Source organism: Haemorhous mexicanus, chromosome 1 (assembly GCF_027477595.1).
Source record: "Haemorhous mexicanus isolate bHaeMex1 chromosome 1, bHaeMex1.pri, whole genome shotgun sequence".
In the NCBI taxonomy this organism is placed as follows: domain Eukaryota; kingdom Metazoa; phylum Chordata; class Aves; order Passeriformes; family Fringillidae; genus Haemorhous; species Haemorhous mexicanus.
The window spans coordinates 116,146,184-116,170,050 of NC_082341.1; the positions used below are offsets into that span (position 1 = coordinate 116,146,184).

A 23,867-nucleotide genomic window follows, 5' to 3' on the forward strand; every position below is an offset into this window, starting at 1 on the left:
TATTCAGTGTAATGTATTGCTAGCTATTAGGCCATATCAGAGGGTTTGGCTCTAGTTGTGCATATTATTGGAATACTTCTGGTTGTGGTTTTCACATTTGAGGAAACTGAATATCTGAAAAACAATCAATATTTTTCTGCCTCTCAGATAATAATTTTTTTTTGTGGGGGCGGGGGGAGAAGGTGTAAGTTTTCTAAAGCCATATGTAGCACAAACCAGAATTACCAGGAGCCTTTATAGAAGGTACTCAGATTTGGGTCTAAAGCAGTCCTTTAGACCCATCAGAAACATTTATGTAGGTCAGAACATTCCTGCATTGGCAGGAAGCCTCTAATTTAAAAGAAAAAAGTTGCCTAATCCTATCAGAGGGCGTCTCTATTACTTTAATTTCCCTTGCATTTAAACAGGGAAGTGCAATAAGAACAATAGAAAATATGCTGTTGTCTGTGTTCAGTGATAATCCAGCAATAGTCAAGCCTTAAAATGTACATGGATTGCCTCAGTTTCGTCTAGACTTTGTAGAGTACTTCACAAATCATTTTAGGTTAAGTCAGATCTGTGTGGTAAATGAAAAATGGCATTCAGAAGTGAGTGAGATGTACTGAAAATAAAAATATTTTTAGCATTTCAGGGCTATTTAGTAACATGGGAACAGTGCAAAAGAGATTTGACATTCGCCATTTAAAAACATGAATTCTCACAGTACTATAATCACAGGATTCTTTTATTCTTTTTTTTTTTTTTTTCCCATGGCAGTACCTCATTGTGATTAATCTTGTCTCTGATTCAGTTTCTGGCTAGATAGAGCCTTTGTGTTGCTTGCTGCAAATATCACTGCAGTTGCAGCACTCTGATGCCAAGGTATTTGCTGCAGCAGTACAGCAAAAGTCGAAAGGGAGAGTAAGAGCAGTGTTGTCAGCACTGCACGGGAGCTTTTTGTGTTGATATTCTGTGTGCAGGACTCCTTTCTGTACAGAGAACCTCGAGCACAACTGGTCTCTAATGATTGTGGCTGCAGCTGTGTGCAGGGAGTGGTCAAGAAACAGGCAAGGTCCAGCTGCAAATCAGTTGTCATTTCAGGATGGTATAAAAGGATGAATTTTCCTTGCACAGGGATTTATCCACTGAATCTGGCATGTTTCTTCCTTCAGAGATTTCTTTGTTTTTGCAGTAGCTTTAATCTAGAGAACCTTTTGAGCAGCAGCTGCAGCAGTCTCATTCAGCTTCATCTTTGACTTTCTGCTGTTATTTCCTGCTTTAGTAATTTTTGGTGTGAGATCTTTTGTGTTATTGGCAGTATCTTATCAGGTGCCAGCTTCCAGAAGGTTCCTCTGTGCTGTCACACAGACTTTCCACTGCATTTAAAAACTTAGTGTCTGTTTGCCTCTTTGCACTACTATTTAATACAAATATGTCTATTTGTTCTAAATGAGAGGCAGTGGGCAGAAACTGGAACACATGAGGTTCCACCTGAGTAGAGTAAGGGTGAGTGAGCACTGAAACAGGTTCCCCAGAGAAGTTGTAGAGTTTCCTCCTTTGGAGATAATCAAAAGCCATCTGGACACAATGCTGAGCAATGGCCCTGCTTGGCCAGGGAGGCTGGACTGCAGTGGTCCCCTCCAACCTTTCCTATTCTGCAAAAATGTGAGGGCCTTGCAGGTTCAGAGGAGATGGCAAGTGTGGTGAGGTTTTACACTACAAATAGATTCACTGCTGTAATCCTTCTGGTCTTGTCATTATTACTGGTTTGTTGTGATACAGCTTCTGCTGTCAACAACTGTTAGTTTATCCCTGGAAAAATAAAGTAAATGTGCTTCTTGCAAAACTGTCCTTAAGAACAGCTGGGTAATACCTTGTAACAGCTGCAAGAGCAGTGGAAAATACCCAATATCTCAATGTTCAAAGCTGCATATAATGCCTTAAAAAATTAGTAGACTTTTGGGTGTAATGTTTACCGTCAGGCATGCTGAGCCAGTATATTTCTAACTGGGGAAACTGCTTAAGCATGTACATGATTTTCAGCACCTGTCTAATCCTCTGAACTCATGTCTGTAGTGTGTAGTTGTGCATGTGTAAAGTGCTTTTCTGAAATGGCCTGGACTAATATGTGAAGACTCTCCACGGGCTTGAAGTAAAACAAGGGAGTGTCCTTTGTGCTTAGGCAGCACTGTAACAGCCAGAGGTTTTTAATGTCCCCCTGTGCCTCCTGAAGTGGGAGGTATGATGTGCTTTCTTCAGTCTGCTTTCAGTTGCTGTAGAATCACAAGGCACCTCTAGGGAATTCTGAAGTATCTACCAGGTAGATACTGGTTTTCAGGCTTGTATTAGCCTCGTTGCAACCTTATGATTCAGAGCCTTCAGTGTAAACAAGTGAAAGCCTAACAAGTCGAAAATGTAAATAATGTTATTGGAAAGAAGTAGTGTATTACAACATAAAATCAAGTTGTTAGCTACTTGGCTGTTCAGAGTACGGCCTGTGTGTCTCCACCTGTCCAGCTGTTCTCTTGCATCAGCTTACACATGTTTATTAATGTGTTTTGAAGATGGATCACATTTTTCAGAGTACTTCAGCACTTTGGGAACTTGGCCCTCCAGAAAACTCCAGCCCAGATGTAGATGTTGAGCACAGAGGTTCTTGACTGTTGCTGAGCATGGTAGATGCACTACTTACATCTGCTTGGATTTTTTTTTTTCTTCTTTTTTGTTTTGTTTAAGGTCTCTCTGTGTGGCAAACAGGATATGTGTGTATCTGAGCACCAAATTAGAACATGCTTACTGTAAAGGAAACCTTTCCCATCTGAGTTTATGTAGAACATAACCAGTAGGAGGGTGGGGAACAAGAGATGCAAAGAGAGGGTGAACTCTTTCAAGAGAAGCAGCTGTGGAATATTCACATATATGTCAACAAAACACTTAAGAATGAATGGCAATGGCATGTTATTGAGTTTTTTAACAGAAATTCTGATTCATTTTGCCTTTGCTTACAGCTGTAAGCATGCTTGTGTACAAATCTGAAGCTCTTGTCTCTAATAGCTTGAACTGGTCTCTAATAAATAGTCTGGACCTCTGTTTGACCCTTAGACCATAATAATTAATTCACAGATGTAGCATAAGTTGTATTGCAGGTATCCTTCAGGGTAGCATTGTAAAACTCAAGGTTATTCATTTACTCACAGTTTCCTGCAGTAGAATTCCCCACCCCATGCAATGCAGCATAGGAAGTTGTTTGCTCCCCTGTGGGTTGCAGAAGGATGGGTATTTCTCTTTGCAGTTCTTTGTGGAAAAAGGTGATGAAGGAAGTTCTGCTTCCTTTCTCTGTGTGCATGTATCTTCTTGATCTTTTTAACAAAGTGAACTTTCCCTTTTTACTGGTGGTAGATGATGTTTTTTCTGAGCTCTGCCTGGCCTCAGAGGCCAATTAAAATATTCTTGAAGTAGTGGCAATTACAGATCAGAGTAGCTTTATTTCAAATGTTCTCATCTAAATATCTTTAGTTGCTGTAGAATTCAGTGGACTCCTCTGTATTGAAGTTCAGTTTATTATTAGGCTCGCTATTAATTCTAAGTGAATATTAAATTCATTATTAAGCTGTTATTTCAACTGATCTTACACACAATATTTAACATGTTAGTTTAATGGTGACAGTGGTGCTATCTTTCTGTTAGTCTTTTTATCTATATAAAAAGGCTAAAAATAATAAAATAAAACCCATGTGTTTCAAACTTCAGATGCCATTAGTATCAAAGGGATTGTTTCCCTGCTCAGTGCCTTCCACCCTGATGTTGAAGCTAAGCTTTTATGGTTAGCCATTATGGTGTAGTTTTAAGAGTAAAAGGGCACTCCCTGTTTCTAAAACTTTGTTCCTAGCACTCGAATCAGTCCAAGCACTTAGTGCATGCCAAGAAAGCGACCTTTGCTAACTCTTCAGTGAATACAGGGCTGTGTTCACACAGCTGGCTGTGCTGCATGTGAGCCCGCAGGAAGAGCGGAGCAGTCTGAGCACAGGCTGATTCCTTCCGTGCTCCAGAGCTGCCTGTACACAGTGGATAGGGAGCAGCCTGGTTCTGAATGAATTTCTGACAGTGCTTGCCTGACTATTGGAGCATGAATTTTTCAACCCTATTTTCTCTCTCTCTCTTTTTTCTTCAATTTCTTGTAAAGCAAATTTGAGGATTTTATGTCTTGCATCTTAATGTCAGTAGATGGGAACAACTTGAACAACCTTCTGTTTGTGAGATTTGTTTCCTAGAAAGTGACCTGGATTATGAACTTCCTAATCTTGTATTTAAAATTATTCTCTGTGTTATGTACTAATACACTTACATGTTACCAAGTCAAGTTTTGTGCTGGTAGGTTTTTCCCATTTTACCTAGGTTGCTCCACCTAGTTAGCACACATAACTAGGGGTGGAGTTAATCTGCAGTCTTGTCCCTGCAGAATTGTCTGTCAGGCTTCAAAGGGCTACATCACTGCAAATTCTCAATGGAAATAGTCCATGCAGACCTGGGGTCCTACAGAGGAGATCCTGCTCTCCTGCTGTCTTGCATTGACTGAGAAAGTTGAAGTCCAAAGCTGAGATGGCCGGACTGGCACCAGAGCTAGGCAGATCAGTGTTAGCTACAGATTGCCACGAGAGATGAAGGTGTGCAGCCCCCAACAAACCAAGAATAATCTTTCAACCTTTGGCTCTTTGGTCATTTCTGAGACATTTCAGGCTTGGATTGCTTCTAGTGGACTTTCTGGAGTCCGTTACCCACAGGAACATTACTTACTCTCTCCATGAACTCGATTCTGCTCTTTGAAACTGCTGATGAGATAAACTTGAGTGTGCTCATGTTTTCTCTTTGCAACATCTTGCGACAGAAAGATGTGACTAGGTTAGGATAACAGGGAGCAAAGTTCAGTAGTATGTGTTTCTGGTCTGTGTACCTGGGAAGATGATAAAAGCTACTATGAATTGCCAGCTTCCAGGGAGGGACCTTTGCTAACTAGAAGAATCTATCTAAGGTGATGTAACTGTGAAAACTTCAAGCACAGAGTGCCATTTACCAAGGTCTCAGTGAAATGTTATCTGAATACTGAAACTGTCTGTTCAAGAAGGACTGCTGGCATGGCCAGTCAGTGAAAGTCTGACTTGATATAAGAGACTCACATTGATTTGTTTAATCTAGACTACCTGGGCTTTGGGACAGACACTGAGTGCTGTCTCTAAAGCATTAGGAAATCCAGTCTGGGGAAGAAAAAGCAATTAGGGCTGGAGGATAATGTTGGCAGAAGAACAAATGGGTTTAAGCTGAGAGGAAATGTTCCTAATGTTTGAGAAGAATTGGGCTCCACAGCAGCTTTCCAGCCACACAGTTGGGAGTGCAAATCTCAGTTGCTTTCAGGATAGATGTTGGTACATTGATAAGAGAGATTATTTGATATTCACTCTGTGACTGTTAGGAACTGAATTAATGATCCAAAAGGGCCCTGCCCCAGTAAGAAATCAAGACTTCAGTAAATAGAACAGCTACTGCATCACTTAGAAGTTTTCTAAAATTTAGTGTTAGCCTGATCATCCTGCAGTGGCAAAAAATTGGCTGATATCAGATCACTGTATTGGTGCAGCAAATTGTGACAAAATCTTGGGTCTCTGATCCTGTCTGTGCAGCTTTACGTCTGATTTTGGGGTTTTTTCTACCTTATTGGCATGAAGCAGAGTGCCATATGTATGTTCTTTAAGTTCACAGTGACAGCCAGAGAAATGTGTTCATAGGATCCAAGAGGACATTGAGGAGGTTACATATCATCAAAGAATACAAATTACCCCTCCTTTCTCAATAAACAAAGAGACGGTTTTGAGTTTTCTTTTGAACAGGAAGCATATATTCATTGTATTTAGAAAACAATTACCAAAATGTCAAAAATATTTTTGTCTCTCTTTTTTTTCTAGTTGGGGAATGGCGGTCAACGTGTACTCTACCTCTATAACCCAGGAGACTATGAGCAGACATGACATCATTGCATGGGTTAATGATATATTAGCTTTAAACTACACAAAAGTTGAACAACTCTGTTCAGGTAAGAAAGCACAGTGTGCTCTATAAATGTTTATTTTAAAACCACTTTAAAAGTCTGATTTGTTGAAAATAGATAACTTTTAACTTTGACAGAAACCAGTTGCTCTGAAAAGAGAGACTAATGTATGTGCACAGGAAGCATTTTTACGTTTGTGTTAATCATGGGAAGATAAGGTGCCTTGGGAAAGCATAACAAAGGCAGAGGTGAATGGGACAAATGTAGCAGGAGATACATAGAAGTAATAAAAAGATTAGCTAAGCAAGCAGAGAATACAGTGATATGTTTTAGTGTTTTAAAGCCACAGGGGTGGTATCTTTTCAAATGGAGAGTGGACATAACTGGAAAAGAGACAAATAGAGAACCAACACCCCAGATGAACAAAATTCTCCGGCTCCTTTTCCTTCCTGAAGTTTCTCAAATCCCTGCTGATGCTTGCAGGAAAAAAAACACAAGAAAAAGACTGAAGAAAAACCATGGATTTGAGGAAATGAGGCTTTAGCTGCTGTGAGGGCTTTAGAACTTTGTCAAAGTCTGCCTCTTTCTCTTTAAATCTGAGTTACTGTTGTAAGTATATTTGGTAATGAGCCCTGAAAAAAGGGTAATAGTTTGAATATTTCAGACGTTTTGGTTAATCAGAGTTGCAGCTAGAAGATGGGTGTTAAACAACAGGGTCTGTAACTAGATGATGGCTAGAAAAGACACAGAAAAAGGCTGATGTTTCACTAGGAATATACATGCCCCTGGGGAATGATTTGTTTCTGATTTCCAACTGTGATTTGTAAATTTGAGAATGCTTGGTGGAGGAGGAGTTTGTTTGTGGTGGAGGAGATCTAACTTAGATTGCTACTTCCAGACAACTGACATGCTGGGATTATCTTATGAAGGTGTTATCTTATGAAGACAGTGCTCAAAGCACATGGAAGAGGAACAACAAGACCAGATGTCAGCTATTTCTTGGTCCAGACAAAATAAATAATGGGGTCTTATGTTCATATATTTGGTTTTGCCTATCATTCTGGGTAAATTTCCTGCCTCAGAGATGTACCCTGAAAGATACAAATAATCTTTTCAGGCTGATTGTCTCATAGGCTAGCCTTCAAAATTTAAGAAAACAATTTTCAGCTGCAGAAGTAGAGTACCATACTTGCAGCCTTGCACAACAACCATAAAAATGAGGTTGAAAAAGTGCAGGATAAAGTCAATGTAAGCAACTGATATAATCTGAACAATTAAAGACACACACCATGGGAAATACTTTTTTTAAACTGTTATTAAACTTGAAATTGAAGTGTTATCTCTAGCTGTTGTTATATTTACATGTCAGGAAGTTAGCCTAAGTATTTTTTTTCGGTATATATAAAGACAGAATTCACACAGGGAGTAGCTGTAGATAGATACAGATAGATACATGCATGCACACACTGAAGGAGATAGAAATATAGAAGGAAATGGACGTTTGCATCCCAAAATACCCAAAGTTTGCTATTGTTTGAAACAGGAAGCATAGTAGACAAGTTATTGACTTGTTCCTATGTAGCTATTTAAATGCTCAAGGAAGCTTTTGAAGTGAGTTTTCAATCAAGTTAAATGTGTGTGGGCTTACACAAAAAAACCCACCCAACAAAAAACCAACTAAGACATAAAAAACTTCACCAAAACCATTTCTGAAAACAGGGGAGAAGTGATCTAAGAATATATTGACTAAGCAGAATAAAATGAGTTAAAGTTATGTAAGAAGATCAGATTGAGAGACTTCAGCTGGGTGGGGCAAGAAGGGGAAAAATATGGGACCTGTCACAAATCCACTGTCCCATTTCATTACACAGCTTCTTATACAACTTCTTCTGTGACCTACAGAGAGGATTTTGGGACACACCTCAAGGGAAGAACTGAAAAAGGGTCATCTCATTGCAGCTCTTACTACATTCTGTATAAAATCAAATCTTTTCTTTCTTTAGAATTTCCTGGATTGTATTGATTGTTATTGCTACCTGATGCTTCTACATTCTTGTCTTTACGGGTGAAAGCTGTTAATTTGATTTTCCCCATTTGGTTTGGTAGTCAAACTTGATGCTTACACATTCCTATTTTTACATTCATGTGCTTTACAAGCCAGAAGGGGCTTTAGTAGCTCCTTATCTAAAGAAGCATTCTAGCACAGTACTTCCTGTGTTCAGTAGGACTTTACTCTCTGAACTGATGACTCTAAACACTGATAGATTTTTGCAGACACTAGAGCACAGTAATCTTAGTCGTAATAGGTCCTTCCCATTTGAGACTGCATAGTCCATTTCTCATGTGCAGAGCGTCTGTGTGTAGGGATTGAAGACAGATGGACAAGCAGGTTTGGGAATCTTCCTGCATTTAGTATAGTTTACTGTGTAAACTCAAAGCAATTTATTAAATGTGCATCTATTTTATTTAGCCTATTCCTAGTGTAGGTTTCAAGAGGGATACTAAGGGAACAGTAGTACAAATGATGAGTCAACTAGCCAAATGAGCCAACTAGCAGGCAAAGCACCAGCTAGCAAGCATGGTATGGGCTGCAGTTTGAGAATGGCCAGTCTAACTCATTCATTCTGGCATTCCTTGGCTGACGTCCCTTGAACCATTGGCAGCTTTCAAGCAGATTAATGCTCGTTTCCATAAAATATGAGCATTTATCCAGGACTTCAAAGGGAGGGAATATGTGGGAAACACTTTACAGCTATGAAGCATTTCACAGCATTAGCAGGGATCTGCAGAGCTCCCATAACTGAATTTTTATAATCTACTGTAAAATTGTATGGACATTTTCTTCTTTTTTAGAAAAAAGCATTAACATTAGTCATGCTGTTTTATGACTATTCAGTTCTTGTTCATTTTTGTTAATAAGGAGCAATCAAAATGCCAGAAAAAGCTAAATGTGGGGCCAAAAAACGTGGGAGAGAGAAAGCAGGGGTGATGTTATATCTGAATTAAAAGCTCAAAGGAGTTACTTTTAGGAGGAAGGAGCAACCTAGATATGACATATGATGGTGTTCAGCACCTGGCTGTGAGACCTCACGGGTGCCCACATTTTGCAGCCAACCTAGCAATAATTTTTGACATTCAGAGCTTAAGCAAGAAGGAATAATGTGACATTCTGCCTTTACTAAAGGCTTTTTTCAGAATATATCTGAAGCTTAATGTGACAGTAGTTACAGTGACAGGAAAAGCAATCCGACCTCCTTTTCCTCATTGCTGTGGAGAAGTAGCTTTGATAATACACATACTGTATCAATACCAGCCTGTTTCGCAATTTCCACTTAGAGGAACAGAGCTGCTAGGATGAGGAGCAGCACTGGAAGAGTTTGGCTTACTCATAAAGTATCTGTATTCTTTGGGAGTCTTAGATGTGGTTTTTGTCTCTGCTAAGTAGGCCGAGCAAAGTGCAGCGTCCCCTGAGCTTTCTGAATGCCTGCTGTGGTGGTGAAGTGCCAAGAAAGCCAGGTTATGGATGGGTGCAGCCCTGGAGAGTCTTAATTCAGCCTGCAGCTCCTCTGGTAATTTAGTTTTGACAACTGAACAGGGAAAATCTCTCCAAGCATCTCAATACAATTCTTTTTGCTTTAGATATGTGTAATATTGTCAGGTTTTGGACTCTGGGTTTGATTTCCTGCAAAACTGTTTTACCTGAAAGTGAAATTTATAAACCATGGTTTTAATAGAAGGCATAGTGCATTCCCTTTAGATTGGCTTTAGAGAGAGCATTTAATTTGATACATCAATGAAATATAATAGAGAACAATTGAGAGGATGTAATGTTCTAGGATCCCATGGGCAAAACCCATAAGTTTGGGGAACAGGAGTTTCATATGAAGTATGACATCAGTTGTTTCTTAGGAGTCATGCTGTTTTTTAAGGAATACACAGTGGTTTCTTAGAAAGAATTCTGACTAAGCAGCTTATAGCTGAATTTTCTTTAGTAAGGCTGTTTTTCATCTCTAAGGAGTACCAAGTGTATGTGTTGCAGGGCTTTTCACGACTGTTAGAGTGTTACATGAGAGTATATTCAAAATAAGAGTCAGGCAGGGGATTATAGAAGACTTGCATGTGAATTAAAAAAAACCAACACAATGTCTACAAGCTATATAATATGAAGGAAATGGTAAATGGATAGAAAGGAAAATGTGGACTGGAGCAAGGTATAATTTTTGAATTAACTATACTTCTGTGATTCTATGAGATTAAGGAGATACAGACTCTCCCCACTTCGTATATTTGAAAATTCTCTGTAGAATTATAAACTTGCAAATTGTCAGGCCCCCAGTGCATACAGGCCTTCTGTCTTTGAGGATTTGTATGCAAGGATCAAGGATTGAATGCGGGGTTGTTTTTTCCTTGCTTTTAATAAATGGCTGTATTATAAAGAAAGCATGTGGTTTGGCATTTTCAAATTTTAGACTGTGATGCTTTCTCTTCAGATGCCCTGGGTGTTGCCAGAGGGAATTTCTCATGTGGTGACTTCTGTCCCATATCTCAGTGGATGTTGCTGCTGTGGAAATGTGCAGTCCCTTTGTGTGTGTGTGTGTGTGTGTGTTTTGGTGGCACTCTGCCACCCTGGTGTCGGAGGAGAGCAGGCAGAGTGACAACAGGGCAGATGTCATCCTTTGTTTGACTTTGTGTCACCTTTCTGGCTCAGCATTTGGAGGAAAACTTCCCCACAGCCTCTGTGGGCTGTTGTCCCTTGTGACTGGTGCTGTGCAGGGGAGGAGGATCTTTGCTGGCTTGTGGAGGGTGTCCATGGTGCTCTGCTTCCAGGGAGGGAGTGCTGTGCCCCAGCCCCGTGGCAGGGCTGTGCCTGTCTGCAGGGCAGCCAGCAGCTCCAGCCCCTCGGCCTCAGGAGCCTGGGCAGCAGCAGGGAGAAGCAGTGCTCCGAGGGAGCCGGCTCCTCTCCTCTCCACCACGCCAGAGGAGGGCTCAGGGGCTGGAGAAGAAGGGTGTGGGCCACACAGAGAAATGGTGAGCAGGGCTATTTTTTTTGAAAGTCGATTGTGTGAGTATGCGCACAAACGTGGTTTGTTCTGGGGGTGAGCTGTGCAGGATTTGTGTTTCCACGTCTCAGAAGGTGTATTTTGCTCACTGCCTCTATTAACCTGTAACTTCCTACATGCTTATTACTAAAATCTGCCCTATACAGCCCTGTTGTAGCATTTGGTGCCAGCATTCCTCTCCAGCCCAGTGTGCCTGATAAGCCAAAGCATGTTTCCACGTTGGCGGCTTTGGTTTTTTCCCAGTTGGCAGCCTTGCAGAGTTTGGGTCTCTAGCACAACTTGGGAACATGATTAAAACATGGCTTGATCCCATTTGCACTCTGTAACCGAGGCATGTTTCAGGGAACTGGCATGTTGTCCTGAGGTCATGCAACACAGACCATACTCAGTGTCAATGACTTTCTGATCCCTTCCATATGATGTTTAGGATTAGAGGGATACAATGAATGTTAATGATTGTATTTAAATCATTTCCAAAACTTTCTGAGGAAGCTTGGGAAGCAGCATCATGAGATTCCCAGCCAATAATTTTCTTTTTTAAATGTCACTCATAAAGAATTCAGGAGGAATAGAACTTGAACAAGGTTTTTATTTTTTAAAAGTAATTATTTAATTACTCATAGCACTCACTTGCAGTCAGTTGCTTGATTTCCCTCTGGTTTAAAGAGCTTGTTAGATTTTGTGTGGTACTTTCTTTAGACATGATGAGTTAGGCAGCTATTTTAAGTTAAATGGGAACTGTGTTTTCTGAAATTGTTCTGATCTTCCTCTTTAAAAATTAATGGATTCCGAAATAAATTATTGCCAAAAATTTGAGTATTAAAAACTCTGCCGTGTATGATTTATGAGCAGCTTAATGATTTACACATTTAAGAAAAAGAGAATACAAATTAACACAGGGGAAATCTCCCTCCAATATTATTTGAAATGATCAGTGGATATTCTGCATTACATCACACACATGCCCTACCTGTGTGGAACAGGACTTTTGGAAGCAGATGTTGTTTAGGTACACATGATCTCAGGGGCTGCTGGTAAGGCTGGTAGGAGGTACATGGTTCTTTTAGGTTGTTTCCTGTGGTGGCAGCACTGCTTTTTCGAGCTCCCATCTGTGTGCAGGCACTCACCCTGCCCTCTTTGAGGCAGCTGTGCTTATGCAACTGTGAGCAGGAAGGCAGGGCTGCACTCTAGTCTGCATCACTTTTAGGGCTTTTTAAGTGCCCCCCCCCAGGACTGTTGCTGGGAAGGGTGAAGCTGGGTCAGAGTGGCTTCCCTGATGCACGGCCCCCTAAAAGCTTGCTTCTCTACAACTAAGTAGGTGGTAAATTGATGTGGTCTTGAACATTCACTGGGAAATGGGCTGAAACTTCTTAAATTGTGGTGAAGGTGGGCTGTTGGGGGGTGGTGGAGGGTGTGTTAACTGCAGAAATAAAATGGTGTTGACCTACATATTAGGTCATGTAGGTGCTGCTGGAAATGCAAAGAGGAATTTGAAGACAATGGTCTCTCCAGTGGAGCGCTCAAGATAAAGCATTCTGTTTCTTAAACACGTGGCTGTACGTAACACAACATTGTGCTCACAGACATGGAGTCATAGAATGATTCATGTTGGAAAAAACTGTAAAGATCATGGAATCCAACTGCCAAGTCCACCACTAAACCATGTCACTAAGCCACATCTACATGACTTTTAAATATCTCCAAGGGATGAGTCCACCACTTCCCAGGGCAGCCTGACCAATGCTTGACACCCCTCTCTGCGAATAAATTTTTTCTAATACCCAATAAACCTCCCCTGCCACAGCTTGAAGCTGTTTCCTTTTGTTCTGTTGCTTGTTGCTTGAGAGAAGAGACTGACCCCACCTGGCTGCAGCCTCCTTTCAGGCAATTGTAGACAGCGAGAAGGTTCCCCCACATCTCATTTTCTCCAGGCTAAATAACCCCAGCTCCACCAGCTGCTCCTTGTAAGAGTTGTGCTCCAGACCCTTCACCAGCTTCATTGCCCAGTTTTTAAAACAACCTTTGAATTGCATAACAGAACACCCATTTTTGAAATCCAAATGAAAATGTATGCTCTGATACCTCAGTTGAAAACCTACTGCTGTGTGCTTACCTAAACATCGCTGCTGAGGAAGCAGTTCTAGAAAGCCTAAGGAAAAAGACCAGCCCTAAGTGTGCTGCTGTACTGTAAACAATGATTGCTGGCATTTGTGGGTTTTTCTCTCCCTTTCTTACCAAACTATTAAGTCACACGTGCTCCTTGCAAGTCACTGCTTTTTTTTGATTGTTGCTGTTGTCCCAGCAACAGAAATATGGCGTGTGTGCAGCTTTCCATCAGTGCAAGCAACCACTGTGAACTGAAGTACTGATGACTAATTCATACACAAATCATCCTGTATTTTCCAAATGCCTGATCAGGTGGCTGCAGCTTTGGAGTGAATGAATAATTTGAAGGAGTTTGTATCTAACACGACTGGATATGTGTTTTTGTATTATCTAAATATTTCATTAAAGGAAACAAACTAATTTTGTTACAGGAAAAGGTGCAGTCAACCTTTTTCTCAAATGTAATTTTTCAAAAACTGAGTATATGAAAATCAAACTGAGGCCTGATTAATAGGTTTAAACTTGATTTCTATGCAGTTTTAGAACAAAACTAATGCTAAACATTTATACCAAATTTCTAGTGTAGAACTTAGCTCTGTTTGCTGAGGTTTGGGTATCAGAATTAAAAGAAATCAGCCCTACCCCTGCCCCAGCAAGGCCCTGTCGTTTCATGGGCCCTTTGTTTTCCACGTTGGCTGGTGTGGTTTTATATGGTTTTCTGGAATCTTGCTCCCACACACTGCAGGGATTCAGGCAGGAGCAGTGAGGGACAGTCTTTTGACATTAGATTTGAAGGATTGACCTGATTTGTGTAGGGCACACATATTGGCTTATATTTATACCTGCTTATATTCATAGTGTTTCTACTAAATATTTTATTAGTATAAAAAGTTCTAACTATAGTATATTAAAAGCAGTCAGTTTGAAAAGAAAGTTTTCCTTTTAATTTATAAATACATAAACATCAATGCTAAAGTGTCTAATCTTGATTTCAGATCTCTGGTCTGAAATCCAGGAAGTTTACTGAGTGGTAAAAACTGGTTGCAAACAGGATTCTCTTGTCTTCATTGTTACCTCCTTTAATTTCCTTTTGATTTAAATAGTGAGGAGCAGAAGTATTTTTGATAATAAAGAAAATACTTCTTTGCATTTGTGGATTCATTAGCCTCCAGATGGTGAAGGAGAGGAGAAAAACTGAAAATCTCTAATGATGCAGAGTGCATATGCTTCAGAGCAAGCTAAGTCAGAATGGACAGTCTGGGGAAAGAAACACAGAAGCAGGGAAGAAGACATACAGGACAAAAACTAAAATTAGTTCAGCATTGCTTACTGTAAGGGACTAGTGAAAAATTGTCTCCAATTCTGAAAATGCTGTAAGATACTCAGTTTTTATAAATTTGGTAGTAATTTTCTGCTTTACCACTGCATGTGGCGAAATTCTCGAATATTAATAGCTTTAAATAACCACCTTTTCAATTGTGAGTTTGTTCTCTTGTGTCTGAATTCTGTCCTGGCATCTCTTTCCCTCCACTGGCAGCTGCTTGCCCAGCCTGGTGGATGCAATGCCCTCCCTCCTCTTGCTGCCTGCTCTGCCCCAAGCCTGGGATGCCCAGGAAGCACCTGCAAAGCCCTGATGCTGCTGGGTTCTTTCTGCTCACTAATGGGCTAAAAATAGCAACTGCTGGGGGTGATTTCAGCACAGCCACGTTTGCAGGCTCATTTCGAGTCTGGCCCGTGAATATCTTCTGTAACTAATGGCTGCATCAATATTCTAGATCAAAACACAAAAGGATTTTCAGCCAGTGATTCTAAATTGCTTGTTAGCTAATAAAGGATTAGAGGTTTTTAACATTGATCTCTCTTCTGCAGTGCCACCAGCTGTACTTTTCATCTTTCATTTGAGTAGTTGTCAAATTATTTCTTTTTGTATGTCTGTATGTGCATGTGTATGCATATAGAAGTTTTTTAGTCAGAGAGATAGATTTATTGTGAGAGCTATTCTGGCAGTGTGTTTTCAACTTCCCTCTACACATTTGAGAAGATTTAGGTTTGGGGGGTTTTTTGGCTTTTTTTTTGGGGGGTGTGGGGGGATTGTTGGGGTTTTGGTTTTTTCCCCAGAAAACAATGGGAAGTTTTTTAATACTGAATAAAACACAGTAGCATAAAAATTCTTTTGTTTGTGTAAATTATGCAAGAGGTATGTCATAAGCCATAAAGTCATTATCTCTGCTGTTGTTTTTTTTGTATTCCATTGAAAAGGTTCTTTTCTTATGCACCTGCATTGAAACATCAGTTGTGTAGTATGTTGGATAGGCCTAAAGTGCTGTCCCATATGCAGAGGACCACACAGATATGCTATGGCTGAAAGGGAAAGGCATTGCAGTCTCACATCATTTAAGCGGGGCTCCCCTTTCTGCTGCCTCCAGGAAATCTCAGCCATGGACAGTGTAGGCAGTAATGTCCCCATTCTGTTGCACTGGTGTTTCCCATTTATATGTAATCTGACAGCTACAAGCTTTAGGGGGTAAAATTTTAAATTATGAATAAACATCTATATAATATTAAATACATACATAACCTCGATGTCAAAAATCAGGTAGTTCCAGCTGACTGTAATAATTTTTTACTTTCCCCTATTGGTGTGGTAGGCAGGTCTCTGGCTTTTTGGAGTCAGGAGGAATTTCCTTCTTTGTGGTTCAGTGTTTAGTTCAATCCCTGTTTGTTTGTTGCCTCTGTACTTGAGGAAGGAGTATTTTAATGAACAGTATTTGCCAGTGCAATGAAATCCTCCTGCTGGGGAGGCAGGCCAGCAGCCGCTCCCGTGTTGTGGCAGAGAACAGCTCCGTGCTGCCATGTGGATGCAGTCCAGTGTTTTCTGCCCTCCAGTGCTGTGCAGACCCAGGACCACCTCCTGGCTGGCAAAGGTACAGAAACAACTGCCAGGAGAGAAAACACAAGGAAATACCCTAACTAGAGAGAGACTATCTAAAGGCACGCAAAGGAATTTGCATTACCAGCAGAAGGAGAAAAATCTCATGTGAACACTTTGGGTTTCTAGTTTTTAAAAGGATCTAGATGAAAGGTTGTGCAGTGCATTTTTAGGGCCTCCAGGCAATTACTTAGATATCAGAGTAAAGCTTATAATTGGGGTATGGGGAGGATGAAAGGACAGAGTTAGGAACAAATTCAATTTATAACATTAAATGATTGCATAATAATCCTTTTGCATTAAATTAAACAATAATAAGTGTACTCAAGCTATGCATTATCTGTATATCTATGCTTTTAACTGTAATATATTTCTTCCATTGCCATGTATTTACAAGTTCTCTTGCTAAGGATGAATTTGGAATAAATAATTGTGTTTATAAAGTTTTCTGTAAGAAGATGCAAATTTGTCATCTGATGGTTGTAACTTGCCAGAAGGTGATTTTCCCTTTAGGGAATATTTTACTTTGATTCCTAATCATATCAAGACCATTGCAAACAGCTAAGAACAAGGTGTCCTTGGAAAATGAGGTTTTAAAAAGCCATTTTCCCCATAAAGTTAGGCAATGTGAACAGATCATTTTTTTAAATGACAGTGGTTTCCAGCAGTAAAGCTGGATCTTGGTAAGTCTTAGCAAAATTTGTGTTGGTATTTCAGAGAACATTTCTGGATTCTTCTCTTAAACTCTTCTGTTTGGGGAGTGATGATCTCGGTAACCCTTTGTGTGATGGCTGACTGGATACAGAGAATGAGAACCATCTCATGCATGAAATTGGTCATTTCAAAACATATACATACCCGTGGAGAAAAATGACCTTAAGTTCAAGTTATTGTTAACTCTCCTGTAAAACTGGGCAAGCCAGGTGTCTGCTTTGTTACTTTGGTTTCTCTGTGAACACTCAGAAATATTTGTGATAAAAAATCGCTGTTTATAGTGGGCTGAACTGTAAGGTGAGATCTGGACACTTCTTTGTCAAAACTGATGTGTACTAAAAGCACAAGAGTCTTTTTTGTGGAAGTGAAATCGAACTTGTTAGGGGAAATCAGGCAATCACTTCCCTGCCCTGATGCTCGAGCACAGGGGCTGCACCCTCTACAGTCCTGTGTGGACATCACTGAATCTTAGCCAAGTATAAAGTATTTTGTAGAAAATCTGAAGAAGAAGAAAGAAAATTACTTTTCCTCTGATTTACTTAAACATTTTCATCTTGATTTCTAAACACTTGAGTGTGTCAGCACTAAAGGTTTTGCAAATGACAGTGGCATGATGCTGTAGGAGGAAGCTCCCTGCATACAAGAAATGCTGGGTCTGTTAGCCATCCTCAGGATGCTGGTTAGAAATTTTTCCACATACTTCCTTCTTTATTCTGGATTAGTTATACACACACACCCTACTGTCTGTAAGTTCAGAGAGCTCTCAAAGTTGAACTTAGGAACCTGGCTGAGAGAGAACTAAAGCTGTTAGCCCAGCCTTGAAAGCTATGGGTGGAACTATGCTAAAGTCTGCTTATTTAAATGCTTTTGTCAGGAAATTAAAATCAGTAAGGATGTTCATTGCAGAGGAGTAGGACCTGACTAGTGTGTTTTAACAAGCTGGAGCCTTGCAAGTATTTTTTTTTTTTTAATCATGGTTTGGTATAATCTTAAATAATTGCATTGGACTTGCTTGGCATCTGGGTACAAGAGCCAGAAGAAAGATGATCCTGGCTTGTTTGAATTCAGGGGACTGTGGGGATTGAGGAAGCTTATTAAGAGATTTTCATTTTCACTGTTATCTTCTCATTGTATGGACAGCCCTGCTGTGTCTGGGGACTCCAAGAACATCCATTTCACTTTGCACTGGTCGAGGTGATTCCTCGGATGCTGCCCGGCAGCGCATTGTGGATCCAGACTCAGTGGGAAAGAACCACTTGAGCATGTCACTGCTCAATGTACATTAGATAAGCAGGTCTTGGGTGCACAGTGTAAGGCTGAATTACAGCAGGGACTTATTCAGCACTGTTGCTTTCTGCTCATGCTTTCTGCTAATGACATTAAACACCATTTGGTCTTAGCTGGGTGCATCTGGATTAACGTCAACGCATTCTCTTGTTATAGGAGCAGCTTACTGCCAGTTCATGGACATGTTGTTCCCAGGGTGCATTAGCTTGAAGAAAGTAAAGTTTCAAGCAAAGCTGGAGCATGAGTACATTCACAACTTCAAACTTCTGCAGGCGTCATTTAAAAGAATGAATGTGGATAAGGTAGGAATAATTCTGTATTTGTATTTGATCGCTACATGTTTCAAAAGTTACATAAATTTTGTAAATTAATAAATAGGGGAAACAAACTTCAAAATATTTGAAAATGTGCTTTTTCAACTTTTGGATGGAGAACTAGAATTGCAAGTAAATGTTCTTGACCGTTCATCGTCTGAAAAGGGTATTTGGGCGTGAAGGGAGAAGTTTGGCATTTGGCTCCATTTAGGTACAAATTGAAAATTGAGTCCACATGTGTGCTGAAGAGTTGTGCCATCTAACTCATTATATCTTAATACCAGAGACCCTTTGATAAAACTCCATGTGTTGGAAATTCCTTGTCATCAGTGAATCTTCATTTTTTGATCACTAAAATTATTGGTGACCTAAATTTCCAACAAAACCTATTTGAAAGTATGCTATTCTTATAAGTATTCCGGGCTTTTTTTGTCCAAAGCATGGTTTGAGGAATTTAAATTATTCAAAAGCTGGAATAATTTACCCAGTAATTGAATAGATGGGTAGCACATGTGATTCTTGAGAATGGAAACCTCTGAGAAAATGCTTGTTCAGGCTTAAGATGTTTGGTTTATGCTTGAATGTGAGAGTTTGACAGACTCACCAATATAAATTACTGTGTTGATAAAAACAAATAATGGAAGTTATGTTATCATGCTTATAGTTTTACACTGATGCACTATCTGTTTACCCTTTTAAGGTTCTGCCCTGGCTTTTAGTGTTGCCTTATTCTGCAATTTAAACAGTCATAACAGAGGGTGCCTTAAGACTTCTATGAATAACTGGAAAAGCCTCATTGTTTCATTAAATGTTATGGATACTTCTATTTACAGTGTGATTTGCTAGTAAAACATTGGGAAGACTAATGTAGTCAATTTTCCTGTAGAGAGCAAATTTCTCATGCCTTTTTAATGTAGAGTTGAGGTACAAATGGAACAACCTGAAAAGACATGCAAAATGCAATGTCAATTCTTGCAGGAGCATCACAGGTTTATAAAATGTTGGCTTAATCCTGAAGAAGAAAATGAAAACCCTTTTCCAGCTGAAAATTCATAATATTCAAGAGGCATTAAGGTCCACCTAACTTGGCTGTTTAATCAGCTGCTTGAATTAAGCAAAGCAGGACAGCTCTTCTGCAGTTGTAGTCCCTGTCTGCCCACAGTGTCTGGAAGCTTTGAGTACTCTAATATTGGCTGAAGGGACCTTTTGGAGGTTTCATGTCTCTGAAAAATTTCTAAGATATTGATGTTGTGACACCCTCATAGCCTTTCCTTTCTTTTAGTAGAACTTTATAAGGCATTTAAGTCAACTTCTGCATGTCCAAAACCTGTTCTATCTATAGTTATATGTGGAACAGAAAGAAATTACAAGGTTAAAACCTCAGGCTTGGTTCATATGACGACCATATGCTACCAAAATGTAGGTTGGTTTGAACTTTAGCATGTCTTGGAAAAGCTGCTGGGCTTTGTAGTTCAAACAGTAGGACAGAGAGCAAGAAACATCTGTCTGGAGTTTTTGAAGAATTGTTTGTTTGCAGTACGTCAAACTGTACCATGTCCATTAAAACCAGAAATCCCTAGTTGGCTAAATATAGTGTTACTCCCAGAACAGTGTCATTCATCAAGGGATGTACCCATGGGATGTAAGGGAGTACCTCTGTGGAACCATAGCTGTAAAGGCTTACGTACACCCACTGTATCGCTGCTCCAAAGGCTGGGTCTCCTTGGGTTTTGTTTTCTTTTTTTAAGAGCACTTGCAAATTGCCCCTTTCTTTCAGGAGCAAAACAATGGCAGAGGTTTATTTGTTGATGCAGTTAGTAGTTTTTTTTTAAATAAGTGTGTATATGTAATTTTTATATTTTAAAAAGGCAGTGATGTAATATTGGATATTAATATCTACCTTTAGGTAATTCCTGTGGAAAAACTGGTCAAAGGGCGCTTCCAAGACAACTTAGATTTCATTCAATGGTTTAAGAAGTTCTTTGATGCTAACTATGATGGGAAGGAGTATGATCCTGTGGAAGCTCGACAAGGCCAAGATGCTCTTCCTCCACCAGATCCCGGTGAACAGATCTTTAACCTTCCCAAAAAGTCTCACCATGCAAACTCTCCAACTGCAGGTATTTTGCTTCTTAATGGATTCCATTTCTATCTCTGAAGAGAATGATAAACTGTGGTCCACTCTACTTAAATACTAGTTTAAAATTATTTCCTTGGGTGGTTGTGCCATTCTTTTTACCTTATCATAGGCTTAGCATCTTGAGACAGCAGAAAATTAATATATTGTGTGCTCTAGTTTGGCCGAGCCCTACTGAGCATAGGGTCTCCTCCACTGAACCCCCTCCATGTAAATGACAGGGACATTTCTGGTGGTGGAGACAAAGGCTTTTAACAATCCTGTTGATGAATGTGGTATGTGCAAGTGTATTCAAGAACATTAAATGGAGCGTGTTCCTCTTCCACACCTCCACCTTTAGAGGAAAATGCTTGCACAGGCTGATTTATTTTTTAATTTTTATGGTGAGTAAAATGGTTACAAATCTGAAGGGCTGACCAGAAGAACAAAAATTAAGTTATTTTTGGTTTTATGTGTTAATATTGTTTGGGTATGCTAGTCCTTCTAACTGAAAAACATATAGCTTTTGCTCTTTCACAAAGATACCTCAGTCTTCTAATTTTTTATTTTGTGCTTGTGTTGGGTTTTGCTAGGATAGAGATTACTCTTCAGAGGAGATTGGTGCTAAATTTTGAATTTAAAACCAAAACAGTGTTGATAAGTCAAGGATGTTTTAATTATTGCTAATCAGTACTTACACAGAGTCCAGGCTTTTTCAGTTTCTCACATTGCCTTGCCAACAAGCAGGCTGGGGTGCCCAGGAAATTTGGAGGGGACACAGCCAGGACAGCTGACCCCAAGGGACTGCCCAGATAATCCATACCACATGGCATCATGCTTAGCTAGAAAAGCTGGAGGAATATGGAGAAGGGTGGGGAGGGATGTTGAGAGTTACAGCATTTGTCTTGCCAAATCACTATTACGGGTGATGGAGTCTGGCTTTCCTGGAGATAGGTTAATTCCTGCCTGCCCATGGCAAGTGGTGAATGAATTGTTTGCATGGCTTTTGTTTTACCTAATAAACTGTCTTTATCTCAACCCATGAATTTTCTCACATTTCCCCTTCTGAATTTCTCCCCATCTCACTGCAGGGGACAGTGAGCGATCAGCTGTGGGGGCTCAGCTGCCTGCTGGGGTTAAACCACAGCAGTGTTTCTGGAACCGGCCACAGGAGTACACCTGATCTTTGGTGTTTATGTAATGTGGCTATGACTAGTCACTGAGTAGATGCTGGTTTTGTTAACTGAGAATTGAGTGAACAGGAGAGCCGCTAACATTTAAGGAAGAGAAATAGTCACTAAAAAAGTATTACTGGACATAGGTTTATGCATATGGAAATACACATGCACACGCACCTAATTCCTTTATTGGTTTGTCCTGGGTTTATGCTAACCCATTCCTCAAATAAGGATTGATATTTAGTTGATTTTAAACCTGTGACCTGTCCTCACGTGGGCTCGGATATGCAGCAGAACTCACAAAAGCAGGGCAGGTGTGAAGCATGAAGCACCCTCACTTTTAGGCCGCTTTGTGCTCTGGAATCCTACCCAGATTTCAGTGTTCTGCTCTGATCACTTCTGACGTCAGAGTGGGGCATACTTGGCCAGCTGCCTTCAGCTCATTAGTGCTTCCAGGAAATAGGGCACCTAATAGCAGGCCAGTACTACTCTGGGCTTCTAAAGCTTGTTTACATCTTTATTTTGCACCATCTTACGCCTGAACTTCTGGATTTCAGGGTCTGGCACGTTCCAATTTCCCATGCGATGTCTCGCACTCCTTTTGGAAACAGAAAACCCAAGTGCTAATGTCAAGATGTTGTCCAATTCAGAGATTGGAAAAGACACTTTTATTAAACACAGACTCTACTGTGCTTGTTAATTCTTCTTACAGATGGTCTGTTCTTCCCAAAGTCACAAATACGTCATCCAAATTATAGCTGTGCAGGTGACAATCCTACAGAAACTGAACAGCTACTGGAGTGGAACCAGCCAGCTGCTGTGGAGGATAATGCAGTAGCGTCATGTTGTGTTGTTGGTGGTATGAAGAGCATGTCCTGTGCCTTCCCAGCCTTTGTATGGAATTGTACAACTGAGATAGTGTGATGAGTCTTGATAAGATCTTGTGGCTGTGAAAGTTAACTTTTTCATGGAAAATGTCCTTCATTATTAACTTAAATATTGTCCAGAAGTATGACAGGCAGAACACTAGTTTAATTTCTGAGCTGAGGATGGTGGGGTATGGATATTACGTGATGCCGGGTGAATTAAGAGTTCCAGCTTTTCTTGCTGCTTGCATTTCAGAACAGAAATAATTTGGTTAGGTGTCACTCATTCCATGGGCTTACTGAATTCTGGGTGAGCACTGATGTACGGTGCCTTTGTGCCTCGCCTTACCCCATTGCAGAACCTGCATGTTGGAAGGAATGGGAGCCTTTACTGATGCTCTGGGAGGAGTTCTGGATGCATCAAACTTGTGTGTGACTCATCTCTTGCTGTTTGGGAGTAAATTGGGATGATGCAGGAGCAAGTTCTGGGCAGCTGGGAAATTACCACGAAAGATGTGCTTTGGTACCTCTGTCTTCCACACTTAGCTGGAAGAGAAGGAGTATTCATTACAGCTGCTATAGGAACCATGATATAAACCCCAGGATATTGTTGGCCTTCTGAGCTGCAAGTGCACATTGCTGACTCATGCTAAGCTTCTCATCAACCAACACCCCCAAGTTCTTCTCAGGGCTGCTCTCAATCCATTCTCCATCCAGCCTGTATTTATGCTTGGGATTGCCCTGACCCAGGTGCAGAACCTTGCACTTGGCCATGTTGAACTTCATGAGGTTTGCACAGACCCACCTCTCAGGCCTGTCAAGGTCCCTCTGGATGGCATCCCTTCCCTCCAGCACCACACCACACAGCTTGGTGCCATTATTAATTTGTGTGATTTGCTCTACCTTAGCAATGAAGCTTTGAAGTTTTAGTACTGCCTTGTCAGTTCATTACAAAACAGAAGGAAGCACTCGTGAGAAAAAATAAAGAACCCAGAAGATCTTTCAGCATAATCCAAAAGTTTTTAAACAGAGTGCAGTGGACATACCTAAATTTACACACCTATTGTTTGGTGTCAGGAGCAAACAGATATATGGGTACTCATTCATATTTGGGGGTTTGGCAGGCTTTAAAATATGCCTATTCTAAATTGATTAGATCTATGTATTTCTAAAGGAATAATTTACTTTAGCTGCTGGCAGTTTGATATGCATTTCAGGTGATTCCTTTTGCTCTGTGGAGTAACTCTTCCAGTGCCCTTTGACAGAGTTTTGGGCTTG

At 40.3% G+C, this 23,867-nt stretch overlaps 1 protein-coding gene across 8 annotated transcripts in view; it reads left to right on the forward strand.

Moving 5' to 3' along the window:
- Positions 1-23,867, forward strand: part of MAPRE2 (microtubule associated protein RP/EB family member 2) — a 99,065-nt gene that overhangs the window by 54,925 nt on the left and 20,273 nt on the right. For 7 of the 8 annotated variants that reach the window (XM_059860244.1, XM_059860219.1, XM_059860203.1 and 4 more), the window contains 3 exons: positions 5,937-6,064; positions 18,272-18,417; positions 20,336-20,549. In XM_059860244.1, the coding sequence (XP_059716227.1) occupies positions 5,944-6,064; positions 18,272-18,417; positions 20,336-20,549 (481 nt within the window). In that variant the 5' untranslated portion in view covers positions 5,937-5,943. The remainder of the gene's footprint in view (positions 1-5,936; positions 6,065-18,271; positions 18,418-20,335; positions 20,550-23,867) is intronic. The other variant, XM_059860261.1, reaches the window with a different exon arrangement.